This window comes from Eschscholzia californica, unplaced genomic scaffold, assembly GCF_041429995.1.
Source record: "Eschscholzia californica isolate CP2 unplaced genomic scaffold, dmEscCali1.0.p SCAF_2, whole genome shotgun sequence".
NCBI lineage: Eukaryota > Viridiplantae > Streptophyta > Magnoliopsida > Ranunculales > Papaveraceae > Eschscholzia > Eschscholzia californica.
The window spans coordinates 63378835-63396078 of NW_028238309.1; the positions used below are offsets into that span (position 1 = coordinate 63378835).

The 17244-nt window shown below is 38.9% G+C and overlaps 1 protein-coding gene across 2 annotated transcripts; it reads left to right on the forward strand.

Annotated features, from left to right (window-relative positions):
* Window positions 1-1408: 1408 nt before the first annotated feature.
* Window positions 1409-12347, forward strand: LOC147560164 (uncharacterized). 2 transcript variants are annotated; one of them, XM_086657975.1, is made up of 15 exons: window positions 1449-1622; window positions 1798-1937; window positions 2388-2675; window positions 2804-3095; window positions 3308-3384; window positions 3465-3521; window positions 3936-3982; window positions 4113-4327; window positions 9695-9720; window positions 9819-9869; window positions 9949-10203; window positions 10296-10710; window positions 10791-11075; window positions 11439-11512; window positions 12090-12347. In XM_086657975.1, exons 4-14 carry the CDS (start codon window positions 2972-2974, stop codon window positions 11447-11449), a joined length of 1563 nt encoding a protein of 520 aa, XP_086514101.1. In that variant the 5' UTR covers window positions 1449-1622; window positions 1798-1937; window positions 2388-2675; window positions 2804-2971; the 3' UTR covers window positions 11450-11512; window positions 12090-12347. The 2 variants fall into 2 exon arrangements, with proteins under 2 accessions (XP_086514100.1, XP_086514101.1); XM_086657974.1 differs by having other exon boundaries at window positions 1409-1622; window positions 2388-3095.
* The last annotated feature ends 4897 nt before the right edge of the window (window positions 12348-17244 follow it).

Here is a 17244-nt window from a genome sequence, read left to right on the forward strand (position 1 = left end):
TTGTTTGTTGGCTAAACATGAAAGTCATCTACTGCATGTTCATATACACATTGTGGATCCTTAACCATTATGGATTTGTCAAAAGTTAGGGTTCTTCTGATTTATTGACCATTACGAAAGATTGAAAAGAATCTGGAGTGGAGTGTCAAGTATTGATCTATTATACTAACTAATACAGAAATAATAGTTAGGGCAACATGGGTGAAGAGAAGAGAGAGAAAGAGAAGCTACAGAGAGAAAAGAGGTGAGAGATAGGAGAAGATGAAGATTGAAAAGAAAAAAGAAAGGAAAAAATGAAGGTCGCCGTAAAAAGTTGCTGGCTGGCGACCTTCTTATGTGTAAGAAGGTGAGGGGGAGATTGTTAAGGTGAGGTGGACAGTGAGGTGGAGAAAGAGAATAAAACCAATTAAATTACGGAATTGCCATAAGGGTAGAACGGGGAAGCTTATAAAATAATGTGGGGGCCAAACAGAAAATTGGGGCCAAAACGAACTGCCAGATACTTATAGGGGCCAAAACGGTGAGTTGGTCACAAATCGGGGGCCAAAACGGAATTAACCCATTATTTTTTCTTTTAGTTTCTTATAGTACATCAATTAGTTTTGGAATTCGAAATCAAAAGTGATCAACACACGATATAGTTAAGCAAGATGATCGATCACAATATTCCTGGCATTTGTGAAAAGTTCTCCATGTATCGTGTCATTGGTTCATGTAACGGTTTAGTATGTTGCCAGTATTGATGATATATAAAAGTTGTGATCTGTGTATCTAATCCCCTCGCATGAGCAAATGTGTTTCTTCATAGATTATTGGGCGAGAATTTTAGTTGTCCCTATGTAATGAATAGAGGATTTGAAAAATGACGAGCAAGAGTTTCAGACATGGAACTGGAGTAATGAATTTCATATAACAACTAAAAAATGGTCCAAGGCGATCAACCCTATAAAAATTAAAAAGCCACCAACTCATTATCAACAATTAAAGAATGAGAATGTATTGTTATTCTCCGAAGCATAAGTTAAAAAATGTCATGAAATTTGCACTACAAAAAAAAAGTTTATTGCCGACGCCTTTCCCGACGGATTTATATAGAACCGTCGCAGAAGGTTTACTGCCGACTGATTCGTTCCAAACTGCCAGCCATAGTTGAGCACAACCGACGGGTTTACATATAAATCGTCAGCATAGGTGAACCCCCGTTACCTTGCATATTTTCCTTAACTGATCAGTTTGTCAACGGTCCGATAAACTGTTGGCAGAACGTAGTTGTCGATGGTTTTTTGTTATCCGTCAGTAACGAATTGTGGGAGATTAAATTTTTGGGGTAAATTTTGGGCCCAGCGAAAGAAACTTTCGCCGTGGACAAAAGGTCTTAAAACGATGTAATGAATTAGATTGAATTTATAAATGGAAATTGTAGTTTAACTATAAATAAAGTTACAACCATGCCCTTAATGAAAAGAAAGGTGAAAATTACCATTTAGCCCCTATAAAAGCTCAATTCTGTTTTATTTTGTTTCAGAGAGAGTGAAAGTCTTGGAGGGAAAGTTTTAGAGAGAGAGAGAGAGAGGAGAACTTCTTGCATTTTGCTCTCCTTCGTCTGCTAAAAACCCTAAGAAGTAAGTTTATTCTTGAATTTATGAAACTTCATCGAACAAATCTAGTAATTTAGTTAGATTATACTGATTCTTGGTTCAAATTGTACTATTCTTGGTTCAAATTGTACTATTCTTGGTTCAAATTATATGATTTCTTCGTTCAAATTCTTAAGTAGAAATGTCTCTTGTTTTGTAGTTGCTTTTTATGTGTATGAATATTAAGCTCTGAAAGTACTGATCGAAGAATAAGAAGAACGAACTGAACTGGTGATCGATAGTTTTTTAGAGAGAGAAAGTGATCGTTTCTTTCTTTCTCTCTCTATCGCTGTATCCAAGGTACGTCAATTCTTTGATTGATTTTGATAGATTGTTAATTTGTTTGTGTTTTTAGTGATTTCACGAATCGTGATTATTATTACTTTTTTTGTTGTTCTCGTGAGTTTGTGATTAGTAATAGTAGATCCGAACTTCTAAGTGTTTGTATTAGTTGTTCATTGTTGAACATTTGATTAGGTTTCTTTTTTACGTGTGTTTTGATGTTTGATGAAGTTTTATTTGAGAGCATTATAAGGTTTTGATTGTGTTTATTGATTTGATTGTTTAGTTTTTGGTAAAGATTAACTATAAGAATGATTCTTGATTAAGAAGAGTTTATGATTTTTGTTGAATAATTAGAATTTCTTGTGATGTTCTTAATTTGACATATCAGGCATTATTCTGTTTTTATGCTTATGAATATTTAGCTCTGAAAGTACTGATCGAACTGGTTCTGTGTTTCCTCTTCAGCTGTGAAGACAGAAGAAAGAAAGATAATGGAAACATTGATCGATGTTTCCTCTTTTAGCCAGTCTGGCCGGAATCCAGATTTAACTCGTGCACCTGAAAGTGGAAAAGAAGATGCTGGTGCCTCATTATCTGGTACATCATCGTTGAATCCGTTGTCTGACATTATTGCTGATGAGTCAATTCTTGAAGAGGAGAGATCCAAAGAAGGCTCTATTTTGATTGGTTCTGTTTCGATTGGTACTGCTGCATCATCATCTGGTACATCGTCGTTGGATCCGTTGCCTGGGAGTATTGCTGATGAGTCAATTCTTAAAATGGAGAAGTCCAAAGCACCAGTAACTCATGCACCTGAAAGTGGAAAAGAAGATGATGCTGCATCATCATCTGGTGAATCGTCGTTGAATCTGTTGCCTGAGAGTATTGCTGATGAGTCGACTCTTGAAAAGGAGAACTCCAAAGGAAAAAAGCCTAAAGAACGTCCTATTTCGATTGGTACTGTTTCCAGTGTTATCGGAAAAGATTATGCTAAGCATACTACATCTGCAAATGAGCCTCCTAAAACTTCAAAACAATTGAAGTTGCCTATGCATGAGTTGCCGACGGATCAATTTACAGGTGAAGATGTTATGTCAGACTCCACAGGACTGGGTGACTATATGCTTGGAAGTGGCTTCCAACTCGACATGGATGTTATTCGAGATGTTCTTGGTAAAAAAATAAACTCTAGCTTATCTTTTCGTTGGGTTTATGATTTAGTTGAGTTCTAAATTGAGTACTTATGACGTTCTTACTAATTTTACTAATTTTAGAACAAGCAAATACTATGAAGGTTATTTGTTAGAACATTTAGAAATCTCATAAATTCAAATAGGATAATTGTTTTCCTAACTTGGAAATCTGTAATCTTTGTTATCTTGTAGAAGAGGATGATACTTATGACGTTCTTCATCGGTCTGCAAAGGAGCACTGGGTTACTATGAAAGAATATTTTAAACCTGTAAGTTGCTTTTGTACTTGATCATTTTGTTCATTCGTTAAGTTAGAATATGAATGTTGATACTTCTAGTTTCCTCATAGGCATTCGAGCCATTTGCTAGTGGAGATCGTGCCCGAGCTGACCACCTTCTAAAAGAGGTACCCTTGTTATGCTCACTGGAAAGTCCTAATGCTTTGTATATGAAATTAGTAACATGAGAAGGAATTTTAGATCTGTTTTATCTATTGCATCTTTACTTGAATATATTTCTTTATCTCCACATTCACAACACTAAATTTCGGTAAAACTTGATATGGATGCTACTCACTTGGTTGCGACAGAAATAAGGCACACACATACTTAACCGCTACCACCACATCTGCCAAATCACCACCACCACAACCACAAAACCACCACCACCACAACCACAAAACCACCACCATCACTAACTGACTAACACTTGGTTGCTAATTGCTACATAATAGAAAAAGAAGATTTTCTATTCGGCCTTCATGTCCTGAAAAGTAAACTAAGTTTATGGACTTGATTTATAAATTAAAATTTATCAACAGGTTGAAGAACCTGAACAGAAATCAGAAAAAGAAGACTTACCCCAGAGGTATATTTTCTCTATAATCTTCTACTGTATAGCATGTGTGTAATAGACAACCCTTGATTCACTTTTATATTACAACTGTGTCTAATGGATTTAAACTTAAACATGTAATGGAATTAACATCATTATTCAGTGCCCCAGAGAGGGTTGAGGAAGTACCAAGAAGACTTCATGTACCTGAAACTGGAAAAGAAGATACTGGTGCATCATGTTCGAAACGCAAGGTTAAAGTGCGTCTTTTATCAATCGGTAGCGTTTCTAGTTTTGTCGGAAAAGGTTATGCTACGCGTACTACACTGGCAAATGAGCCTCCGGAAACCACTTCCAAACCATTGCAGTTGGACATGGGTGAGTTTCCTTGGCTTATTTTGAACTGTTGATTACTGATTACTGTAAGAGGCAGTTTCCAAAAATTGGGATGGTTTCCAATTTTTTGGCTCAATAGGCAGTTTCCAATTTTTTGGCTTATAATATATATAAATAGGGGTTGAGTGCTTTGTAATCAACACACCAACACAAGCAACAACAACTCTTCTTTAGAGAGCTAGAGAGAGAGCAAGAGTGAGAGAAATTTTTCATAGTTTTTGAGCGGTGTTAAATTTCTCGGTCGTCAAAGATCTAGTATAGAAGGTTAAATTCTATACGGTACCATCTTGGGACGAACTTGCGGGTTGTGTGAGTCGTCTTCATCTATCCTTCAATAAAGATTTCTTGTTCGCCCGAGGACGTAGGCTTTAAAGCCGAACCTCGTTAAATTCTGTTCGCATATTTGATTTTGGCTTAGCTTTTCGATTAATCTTCAAAATCGGATCAATTTCTAGGTAGGTTCGATAGCTTCCGCGACTTTTAATTATAACAATTGGTATCAGAGCCTTGTTGAGATTGAACGAAGAGAAGATGGGATCGAGAAGTGGTACGGTCAAAGCAGGGAAATATGAGATAGAGAAGTTCAATGGGAAAAACGATTTTTCTTATTGGCGGATGCAGATGAAGAATCTGTTAATCTCGCAGAAATTACACAAGACGTTGACGGGAAAGAAACCAGGAGATATGTCAGATGAGGATTGGGAGGAGTTAGATCTCGAAGCACGGGCTACCATTATGTTGTGTCTTGAGAGGGACGTGGCGTTCCTAGTAGACGGAGAAACAACGGCGGCGGGTGTGTGGTTAAAGCTAGAAAGCAGTTTCATGACGAAAACTTTAACGAATCGGGTCTACTTAAAATCCAAATTATTCACATGTAGAATGGAAGAGGGTTCTTCTATTCAGGAATATGTGAATAGGTTTGACAGGATTATCTCAGATTTGAAGGATATTGATGTTAAGGTTGAGGATGAGGACCAAGCCCTCATATTGTTACTTTCATTGCCTAAATCCTATGAGAACCTTGTTCAAACTTTGATGCTTGTTGGTGATAGTCTAAGCATGGAAGAGACGAGAAATTCGCTATTAGCGGATGACCTTCGTAAGGTTGCTACTAGCAGTATGGCGTCGGGTGCAGTAGACAAGGATCAAGCACAAGGGTTGTTTGTAACGAGGGGGAGGAGTAATGAAAGGGGAAAGGGAAAGGGCGGGAAATCTAGATCCAAATCTAGAGGCTCTTTCAAGAAAACGTGCTTTAGTTGTGGTGAGCTTGGCCACTTTAAAGCGGCTTGTCCAAAGAGAAAGTTGAAGCAAAAGAACGAAGGCTACAAGGAGAAACAAGAGATGCAAGAGGCGGGATATGTGTCAGAAGAGGCAGACGAATGTTTCTCGGTGACAGAGGTGTCTGAGAAGATCTTCGATAAGTGGATGCTTGATTCAGGGGCGTCACACCATATGTGCCCAAATAGGGAGATGTTTACTACCTATAGGAGTATAGATGGTGGTACAGTTATACTGGGTGATGATAGTATATGTAAAACTGTGGGACTCGGAACAATACGGATCAAGATGCACGATGGAGTGGTGAGAACATTGACGGACGTAAGACACATACCCGATTTGCGGAAAAATCTAATTTCCCTTGGTGTGTTGGAGCGGAACGGCTGTAAGATAATTATAGAGAATGGCTCCATAAGAGTCGTTAAGGGTTCTTTGGTGGTAATGAGAGGTACTCGTTACGGTAATTTATACAAACTTTTGGGGACAACAATTACGGGAGATGTAGCAGTAGGAATCAGTGGAAGGGATCCAACGGCTAGTACGAGGCTTTGGCATATGCGCCTTGGGCATATGTCAGAAAAGGGTCTATCTTTGATGTGCGGGAAAGGCTTGTTGAAGGACATGAAGAAGCCTTGCATGGAGTTTTGTGAGCATTGTGTGTTCGGGAAGGCACACAGGGTGACGTTCTCTACAAGCAAGCACAGGAGCAAAGAGGTATTAGACTACGTACACACCGATGTCTGGGGACCGGCAAAGTTACCTTCCAAGGGTGGTTCCAGGTATTTTGTTACATTCGTTGATGATCATTCGAGATTTGTCTGGCTTTATTTTCTGAAGCATAAGAATGAGGTATTCAACACGTTCCTGGTGTGGAAAGCAATGGTTGAGAACAAAACTGGTCGAAAGCTGAAGACGTTAAGGTCGGATAATGGGACCGAGTACACGGATGGGGCATTCAAGGAGTTTTGTAATCAGGAAGGCATTGTGAGGCACTGGACAGTAGTAAACACACCTCAACAGAATGGAGTCGCAGAGAGATTGAACCGTACACTACTTGAGAAGGCTAGATGTATGCGCTCCAATTCGGGATTAGGCGTAGAATGGTGGGCAGAATCTGTTGCTACAGCTTGTTATATTGTGAACAGGTCTCCACATTCTTCTTTAGATGGCGGCATACCTTACGAGGTGTGGTCAGGTGAACATGCAGATTACGGGAGACTTAAGGTTTTCGGTTGTACGGCCTATTACCATGTTAAAGGTAACAAACTTGACAATAGAGCAAAGAAGGCAATTTTCTTAGGATATGCTACAGGAGTCAAGGGTTATCGGCTATGGTGTACGGAAGACAAGAAGTTTGTAATCAGCAGAGATGTGGTGTTTGATGAGTCATCTATTGTAGCTATGACGAAAGCTACGGTGCCTAGTTGTGGTGATGTTGGGTCTACTAAAGCTCAAGTAGTGGAAGTAGAAATCGAAGACCAACGGGTTTCTAGGAATCATGATCAGGTGGAGCATCAGGATAATACTCAGGATGAGGAAATTGATGAACCCGATCATGAGGAGGTTCAAGGGGAAGGTACACAAGTTTTACAACAACAACAGCAGGATGTTTCGGTACACACTAGGCCGAAACGGTTATATAAGCCGGTACAGAGGTTAGGGTCAGACAAACCTCTTAGGCATTATGGGCAGGCAAATCTGGTTGAATATGCACTCTCGGTGGAAGACGACGAGCCGGTCACCTTCAAACAAGCTATCGCCGCGGTAGAAAGAGAGAGTTGGTTGGTTGCTATGCAAGAAGAGATGGAGTCTCTTCATAAGAACCAAACATGGGAGGTTGTCCCATTGCCCGAAGGTAAGTCTGTTATTGGTTGTAAATGGGTGTACAAGAAGAAAGAGGATTCTTCCGAAATCAAGGGTACAAGGTATAAGGCAAGACTAGTGGCCAAGGGTTATGCACAGAAAGAAGGGGTCGACTACAATGAGATTTTCTCACCGGTCGTGAAACATACTTCTATTCGGGTGCTATTGAGTATTGTTGCTCATAGTGATCTTGAGCTGGAACAACTTGATGTTAAAACCGCCTTCTTGCACGGAGATTTGGAAGAAGAAATTTATATGGCTCAACCTGAGGGATACAAGGTTGAGGGTAAAGAAAATCAAGTATGTCGTTTGAGGAAATCTCTTTACGGATTGAAACAATCCCCTCGCCAATGGTACAAACGATTTGATTTTTTCATGCTAAAGCATAGTTTTCGCAGAAGTGACTACGATTGTTGTGTATACATCAAGAAGCTTCGCGAAGGTGACTTTATTTATCTCCTTTTGTATGTGGATGACATGCTTATTGCTTCTCGAAGCATGGTGGAGATAAATAAGTTGAAATCTCAACTCAGTCAAGAGTTTGAGATGAAAGACATGGGCGCTGCAAAGAAGATACTGGGAATGGAGATTAAGAGAGAGCGGTCAAGTAAGAAACTGTACTTGAATCAGAAAGGTTACATCGAACGAGTAGTTTCTCGGTTCGGGATGCAGAATGCGAAGGCGGTGTCAACACCTTTGGCACCACACTTCAGGCTCTCGGGAAAACAATCTCCCACTACTACGGTGGAGAAGGATCATATGGATCGTGTACCGTATGCTAGTGCAGTTGGCAGTTTGATGTACGCTATGGTGTGTACTCGTCCAGATATTTCACAGGCGGTCAGTGTGGTTAGCAGGTTTATGGCAAATCCGGGGAAGACACATTGGGAAGCTGTGAAGTGGGTCTTGAGGTACTTGAAGGGTACTATTGATACGGGTTTGTGCTTTGGTGGAGACACATGTCAAGTAAGCGGTTATGTTGACTCGGATTATGCTGGCGATCTAGATAGAAGACGATCTACTACTGGTTATGTATTTAAGGTACATGGTGCTCCAGTTAGTTGGCGATCGATGTTACAATCTACAGTTGCGTTATCTACTACGGAGGCCGAGTATATGGCTATGGCCGAGGGTGTGAAGGAAGCATTGTGGTTGTGGGGTCTTCTGGATGATCTAGGGATTAAGCAAGAGTGCGTGGATGTATGGTGTGATAGTCAAAGTGCGATCCACTTGGCGAAGAATCAGGTTCACCATGCTCGCACTAAGCATATCGATGTCAGGTATCACTTTGTACGAGATGTCATAGAGGAAGGTGATGTTTCTCTCATGAAGGTACACACAGATGAGAATCCCGCGGATATGTTGACTAAAGTGGTGACGTGTAGCAAGTTTCAGCATTGTCTGGAATTGCTGCAAATCGGCTCGTGTTAAGTTGCCCGAAAGGGCGTAATGGCGACAAGATAATCTTTATGTGAAGGGTTGGTAGAACTACGGTAGGCTTGATCCTATAAAAGGGTACGTAGGCAGCCATGGTCATATGGTGCAGTCGGATGAAGTTACAAGAAGCAGATATATCTTACAAGGAGTATCCTGGTGTTCGTCCAAAATTTGAAGTATATCAAATTGTGTACGAGGTGGAGAATTGTAAGAGGCAGTTTCCAAAAATTGGGATGGTTTCCAATTTTTTGGCTCAATAGGCAGTTTCCAATTTTTTGGCTTATAATATATATAAATAGGGGTTGAGTGCTTTGTAATCAACACACCAACACAAGCAACAACAACTCTTCTTTAGAGAGCTAGAGAGAGAGCAAGAGTGAGAGAAATTTTTCATAGTTTTTGAGCGGTGTTAAATTTCTCGGTCGTCAAAGATCTAGTATAGAAGGTTAAATTCTATACGGTACCATCTTGGGACGAACTTGCGGGTTGTGTGAGTCGTCTTCATCTATCCTTCAATAAAGATTTCTTGTTCGCCCGAGGACGTAGGCTTTAAAGCCGAACCTCGTTAAATTCTGTTCGCATATTTGATTTTGGCTTAGCTTTTCGATTAATCTTCAAAATCGGATCAATTTCTAGGTAGGTTCGATAGCTTCCGCGACTTTTAATTATAACAATTACATTGTCATTTTTCGATCTTTTATTGTACCTGTTTCTATCCTTCATGTCTTATTCATTGATTAATTCTCATAACTCAGCTACTTTAATTTGCAGGTTTTTGTGGGTATGATGCAGAAAAGGTTTGAGTTCTAACTCCTTTTCATAATGTTTGATGTTGTACGATAGGATATAAATGCGAGAACATATATGGACAACTCATTTATGAGCATTAATGCAGGCTGTGTTATGTTTGAAGAGCAAAGACGTTCTCTCAAGCTCATTTGAAAAGGTAAATTTTGCTGCAGACTCATTTATATAATATAAGTGATTTAGAAGTACTTTTTGAAATCAATTGAATTGGACTGCAGACTCTCCACGGGACTGTGATTATAGCTCTTATTAACCATGAAGGCATATATTTTGCTGCGGACGGGATGGTATCTGGTGAAGCTAAGGATAAAAAGTCTCGGAAAATGTATACAAATGCTAAAGTGAAAAGATGGGTGATAGCACCAGGAGAGTTGTACACACTTGGTACTGGTCATTTACGGAGCATTGGAATAATCACTAAAAAACTCATTGATAAGGTTTCAGAAGAAAATAAACGACTAGCTGAGTCTAAGGTAGCATAATTTTTTTTTCTTCTTAAAGATGCTTAAATAATCCTTTTCCTTTAGTTAATTGCTAATCTTGTTTCGTTTTTTGTATTTTGCAGTGTGACAAAGGACAAACAAGAGTATCTGTCGAACAATGTGCAAAATTTTGTCAAGAATTATTCGAAGAGCTTGAGAAAGTTGAGGAAGAGGAAGAGATAAAAGAATCCAAAGATTACAAAGAGTGGAATCGATCAAACCAGAGAAAACGTAAGAAGAGGAAAGGTCCAAAATATCCACCACCAACATTCATTGTTGGCGGTTTTTACAAGGGTCACCCGTCTATATGGGAGGTGACCTCCTCGGAGATAACGGAAGAGAGCAACTATCTATGTCGTGGGTCGGGAGGTTCTCAAGCCTTCAGGGTCATCGATTCAGCATATGACCGCTCTTTTTCGGAGCAAAAATGTGTTCGTTTATTGAAAGGGGCACTGCTGGCAGCCACTACTAGTGCCGGAGTTGGTGGACTGTGTCGAAGTAAGAGGTCAATTGTTTTATTTATTATAGTTTTTATGTCTTTTAGGAATTTAAACGAGTTATATTAAATACCATTGCAGTTTGGAAGATGACTCCTACGCCTGATCCTGAAAAGGAAACAGATGTGCTCCTCACACAACATATAGATCTTATCGAGGAAGAAATTAAGAAAGAAGCTGCGAGGGCAAAACTTAAAGAAGCAGAACTCAGGGCAAAACAAAGGCTTCTTGAGGCACAGAATCCTATGCCAACCTTAGAAGAACTCAGACAAATACGGCAGGCAACACAAGAGCAGAATAGGGAGAAAAAAAGAATGAAAAAACAAGAAAAGAAACAGAGAGAGAGAGATTTTGCAAGGGATGCTGGTAAGTTTTCCTTGGGGTTAATCTGTTTAGTTGTTTTCTTCTATAAGTCTGAATATGACCAGAATCGTTGAAAACGTGCATGTTTAGTTGTTTTCTTCTCAAAGTCTGAATATGACCAGAATCCGGATATTGGTGATTTCCATGAAATTGTATCTAGGTTTCAGACTAGAATTCAGAAAGTTCTAAATTGAAGTTTCGAGTATATCCCAGTTATTTGAATATGTTTTTAGACCTAGAAAGATTATTCAGAAGTGTTAGAGTCGCCAATATTTTTGGGAGAAGTGTACTAGCAACAAGGAAATTGAAAGAAAAAACCTTCATATGTTGTTTATGTCAGAGGGTACTTACTATTCTTTTGTGCAGCCCAACTCTGAATACCAGCAGCAACCACTTCAAGAGTGACTGCAGATGTATTTCTTAATCGTCACTGGGAGGAGGTATGATATATTTACATGCTATACACTTTCAGACTTTCTTTTGAAAACTTTCGTGCTAGAAACGATCCGGTTGGTTATCAAGCTTATCAGTAAACCTGAAATTATTGATGTTTCATATCGATTTTGGTTCTGGTTTATAAACTCTAATCTGTATCCAAGTTGGTTCCTATAATGATCTAAAATATTGCATGAGCTCCAACTTTGGAGCATATCCATACAAATACGAAGGAAACAATAGAGATAGCGAAACTCCAATTTCTCTATACTAATTTTGTTTTCCCGCTATTCGAAGCTGAAGCCTGTCATAAAAATTGGTTCACCTTTCGTCTGGGTAAAAAAATTTGTATAGCTGCAATGAGAGCAAGATGTATAATTCCAGTCACCTGTCTGGTAATTACAGACAGATCGATGCCTCTTTCATCTGACATCAGGAATCTCGAATTAGAACATACTGAGTTATTTGTCGGTGTTCAATTATTGTTCCTTGCATAAGATTTCCTTTGTCAGAAAGATGTTTGGATTTCAAATTGTCAAATATTCACCCATTAAAATTGTGTTGTTCTGTGTTAATTTGCAGGGACTATCAATTTTATTGTCCATGATTCTGAAAGCACTTGGACCAGATACAGGTTTACGACAGTGACGAAGAATGTCCTCCGGCAAGGCTTCCTCTGTTGAAGAATCCCGTTCACCCACCTTATTACGTCGTTAGTGAACCTCATTTTCCTCCAAGTGAATGATTCCTGTAACAAAGTAAACAGACAAGCGTTTTTAGTTTGAAGTCGGGCAAATAAGAAACCACACACTACTGATCTTTGAATCGCTATTTTGATCACGAATTTAGCCTCCTCTAATTCTATGACTTCTTATCTTTTCAGACAGACAAGTAACTGTAAAATACATGAAGCAAACAGAGAGAAATTTGGCAAATAGGATGGGAGGAGATACCTCTATATCAGTCTAGGAAATCGCTCAAGGTAGCATTTGAGATATTATAATGTTTTACAACGTTACGTGTTTAATATCATAGTTCTGAAATTCGATAGCAGCATATGCCTCGAGGCATACACGTCTACCACCAAAAAAGAAACATACAAACATTAATTAAGTTCATGGAACATTAAATAGTAAGAGCACCTATCTCTATTGTTTGTAAGAATTTAAGAATCAAGAAAACTAGGTAATGCTATCTTTTTAGGTTTATGTCGGCATGTCGCATCGATCCTTTTGTTTTCAAAAAATTAATCTTCGTGTAACGCCTATTATTCTTCGAGGCATACCACTCGGCTCTCGCTCTTTCGTAGAAAACCGTCTTCAGGCGGAAAATGTTTTTCTAAACATTGCTTAAAACCACATTGAGTCCACTTGTTAGTCATGTTCAAATTTGGGTCTTTCGTTTAAAATACTCGTTCAACGTAGATGGTTAATATTTTTTTGCAGTGATTTGTCTAACTATATTTCTAAACTGATCGAATGTCTAGCAATTCTACGTTGATATTTCGAACCGTAGAGTTTTGAAAACGACCCTAATAAGTGTTGAAAAGGACGCTTTCTTCGAGGAAAATTTAGGAAGAATTTGAGAGTGAAAGAAGCGCCTCCAACACTGACAGGAGGCACTTTTAAAACTTCCTTTCGAGAATAGTGGTCTCTCGGTTGGAGAGATTACCAAGTTGATTTTCACTCGTTTTAGGTCTCAGGTTCGAAACGGATATGCATTTTCGTGTCATCTAACTGACACATGACGAACTGGAACATCCTCACATTTTTTTTGGAAGTCGACTACGATCAACGTTAGTCGTTATATTTGGCAGATACATCAAAGATGTGATAAGCTCAATAACTACCCACTCAAACTGAAACAAGACCGGGCCTATAGCCAGGGACGGAACCAGAAATTTTTCTAGGGAGGGGCCGAATCATTCTAGCCATAAACTTTTGAGAAATTTATACACAAATAAGTCATAGAAATTACACGTTCAACAAAAAAAATCATAGAAATTAAACACAAATATCAATTCCAATCCGTTCAAAACTACCACTAAAACAAATAATCAATTCTATTAAAAAATAGCACTGAAAATATCAATTAAGTCATAAAAGATAAACAAAAAATAAGAAAAATAACATGATACTACTACACCTGCTAATTTTTTTTTCTTTAATGTATTAAAACGGAGTCATTGCTCATTCAAATCTCTGATAAATTTATGTTTTTTCGAATTACCATTCAAGAGACAATTGCTTTTGAGTAATGGGAGATTAAAGTTTGGATGATTTAAATTGGTTTCTCTTTACAATTGGAATCAATATAAATTAACAACTTAAAAGCAATTGAAACTTTTTTTTTTGTTGAAACATAAAAGCAATTGAAACTTGAAATAACATAAACTTAGAATAAAAACAATTGAATTTTGAAGTATAGAAATTTAGAATTTTGAGTCGTGGAAGTACGGATGTAAGATGAGATCATTGGGTGGTAGGAATCTAAATTGGTTGGTGTGGATCTACATTGGACTCAAATTTTAGGTTAAGTTTGGATTGGAATCATTGAGTTAAGGTTTAAGAGGAGAGGGGCCAATAGAGTAAAAGAAGATTGCACATAGATGTTTTAGGTGGCAGTTAGTTTGCAAAATTTGTGGGTCAGGGGGGCCATGGCCCCTCCTGGCCCACACATAGATACGTCCCTGCCTATAGCCCAACAAGACAATGACCTAAAGCCCAACTACATTATTTATACCTTAATAATCTCAAATCAAATAATCAAAGATTCCACCTTCTCCTGGATTTGAACTTGAGACCTCCAGATTTTCTGGAATTTATGTCAACCGTCGAACATCCTCACATTTGATGTACCTAAATATATAGAAATTTGTCTTTGGATAAGATGACCCGTAACAATCATTTTCTAGACGTCTTAACTTCTACGAATCTTTTTTAGTAGATCAATTAGTGTGGGCACCATAACACACTCCTTATTTTTGCTCTGGAGCGGCGTTTTCGGTTATTTTTTTTGCACCACCTTATTTTCAGGCGGCTTTGTTGGTTCCGTTTAGTTCATAGCAGTTACAGGCATAGTTTTTCAAGTTTCTAAGCGGTTTCGGGCAGTTATTTTCGGTTCAGGGCTGAGGAATTACACCTTTTGGTGATTTCCTTTAGCTTTTCTATTTAATTGTTCCCTTTAGGGGTTCTCATTCTCGAGATTTAGTCTCTTCTCATTCGTTATTTTATCTTGATTTGGTATCTTTTCTCATTCATCATGGAAGCAACAGATGCACAATTCCTTCAACAATTTGCGGCCCTAACTACTGATGAAATTCAACCAGCAACGGTGGATGGGGATGATGTTCAACCCATTAATCTGGACTTAATGAAGAGTGGAGTAATTTGGATTCAATGTTCGAAAAGGGTGGAAATCGGTCAGGCAATGATTCGATTCTCGAAAGTTCTACATGGTCCGAACAACTTCACCCTGACAGAAGTCAAGGACAACACGTTTTTGATTCGTTTTGCTACTGCTTCAGAATTAGATCTCGCTATCGATAGTGCACCGTGGGTTATACAAGAGGAACTTGTCCTCATCCAAAAATGCCGTGAAGACTTGGCCCCAAAGGATCATACTTTTGATACTGCTTGGTTTTGGACACAATTTCACGGGATTCCATTAAGTCATCTAAACAGTACTATCGTTAATCGGTTAGCAGGCACCATCGGAAACATAGTTGAAACTACTAAGGAAGAAGCGTTTAAGTGGAGTGTGTTTGGCAGAGTCAAAGTGGAATACAATATACATAAATCTTTGCAACAAAGTGTCTATCTTCGTTTATCCAACCACAAAATTATTCTAATCGATATTCGTGTGGAGAAACTCCCTCGTTTCTGCATTTCATGCGGTCTCATGGGTCACATTATTAAATTCTGCCATATTATTCTTGCTTATGGAGATTTACTGAAGTATAATATTTCTCAGGACCATAGAAACATGGTCCTCAAAGAGATGGAACCTAAATATAAGGACTCCTTTCGAGTCCCTTTCTCGAACAAGGGTCCGGTTAGGGAAATGGATTCTATTCGTATTAATCAGTTTACTAACCATTCAGATTCTATAAATTGCGCCAATATTCACATTAATCCGGAATTTGAGTCCGCTAACATATCTGTCTCTAATAATTTTGGTGATTTGCTTTCACATCTTATACAGGCAAAGCGTAGCAAAGTTTCGTCTACAACAGGGACGACCGCTAAAGTTTCCTCTTACTCGTTACAACAGGGGCAATTCCTACATCGTGGAGAATCATCTACCACAATTAACAGCCTTTCTTCGGCTGAACAAACACTAGAAGATATAAGGGACAAACGTGTGAAGAAACTACACAAGCGTTCATCTCGCCAAATTAGTAGTACCATATCACCTGAAAGGGCCGCGGCAGCCACAATGCCGATGGAATCATGAGTCTTTTTTCCTGGAATTGTCGGGGGTTGGGGAACACCCCGACAAGAGACACACTATCTCAGTTCCTTCACTCCATTAAACCTGATTTAGTTTTTTTATGTGAAACTAGAATAAATTGTCAAGATAATCTAACTTTTTTTCATAAATATGGCTTAACCCATTCTGTCATAGTCCCTTCCCAGGGCAGAAGTGGGGGCCTATTAATGTACTGGTCCGATAATATCAATGTTAGTATTAATTTTAGTTCTACTAATTTAATTCACTCTACTATCTCCTCTCCCTTTTCCTCTAACCCCTGGGAGTTGTTTTGTGTTTATGGGCCCCCTAGGGTTCAAGATAGACAAACTTTTTGGGGCGATGTTTTATGTCGTATTCAGAATATAACCTCTCCTATTTGCTGTATTGGAGATCTTAATGCACTCAGTTCGACCCAAGACAAATGGGGCGGTTCTAATTATATTCCTTTTCTATCCCGTTTTCAGGATTTTATACGCGACACTCAACTTATGGATCTAGGCTTCCATGGCCCGGGCTACACGTGGACCAATAGTAAATCCAGACATCACCTCACCAGAGAAAGATTGGATAGGGCTCTTTGTACCACATCATGGTTAGCTAACTTTCCAGAGGCAGGACTTTTTCACCTCCCTCGCTATAACAGTGATCATGCTCCTCTCCTATTAAAACTGAAGGCACAGGGGCAGGTTATCGAACCTTCTACAAATTTTGAGTCATTTTGGACTAAACACTATCAATTTAAGGAGGTTTTCAATGATGCATGGACTAAGTCGGAAGGTGATTTCTACTCCAAAACGCAGTCGGTCAAAAACTCATGCAGAACATGGAGCAAACAGGCTTTCGGAGTACTTAACAGCAGATTAAGAGTCCTTCACAAAAGACTGTTAGAGATTCAAAAATTGGAACCTACTACCCTCATCCTCTCTGCTGAAAGTAAATTACAGGAGGAGATTATCCACTTGGAAGAAGTGCAGCGAGTCAAAGCTGAACAACGAGCAAAATCGAGTTGGGCTCATAATGGTGACAGAAACACCAAAGCCTTCCACACAGCAATGAATCAGAGACGTCATAAAAATAGTATTAGGCAACTTACCTTATCTACAGGTGATACGACTACTGACCAGAATTCCATCGCCAATGAATTAACCGTATTTTCAGACTTTATTCAAGGCAGAAGAGGTAACCCTCCCACCAGTGGATATTTTGAATGCATACAAGGTACTTTCTCCCGAAGATCTCCACGACATCTCAAGGATCCCAACAT

Bases quoted from the DNA above. Each gene is read 5' to 3' on its own strand.
- LOC147560164 (XM_086657974.1), top strand. From the start codon at position 2,414: ATGGAAACATTGATCGATGTTTCCTCTTTTAGCCAGTCTGGCCGGAAT. The intron at 3,385-3,464 runs GTAAGTTGCTTT...GTTTCCTCATAG, and splicing joins TGAAAGAATATTTTAAACCT to GCATTCGAGCCATTTGCTAG. The intron at 10,711-10,790 runs GTAAGAGGTCAA...ATACCATTGCAG, and splicing joins AGTTGGTGGACTGTGTCGAA to TTTGGAAGATGACTCCTACG.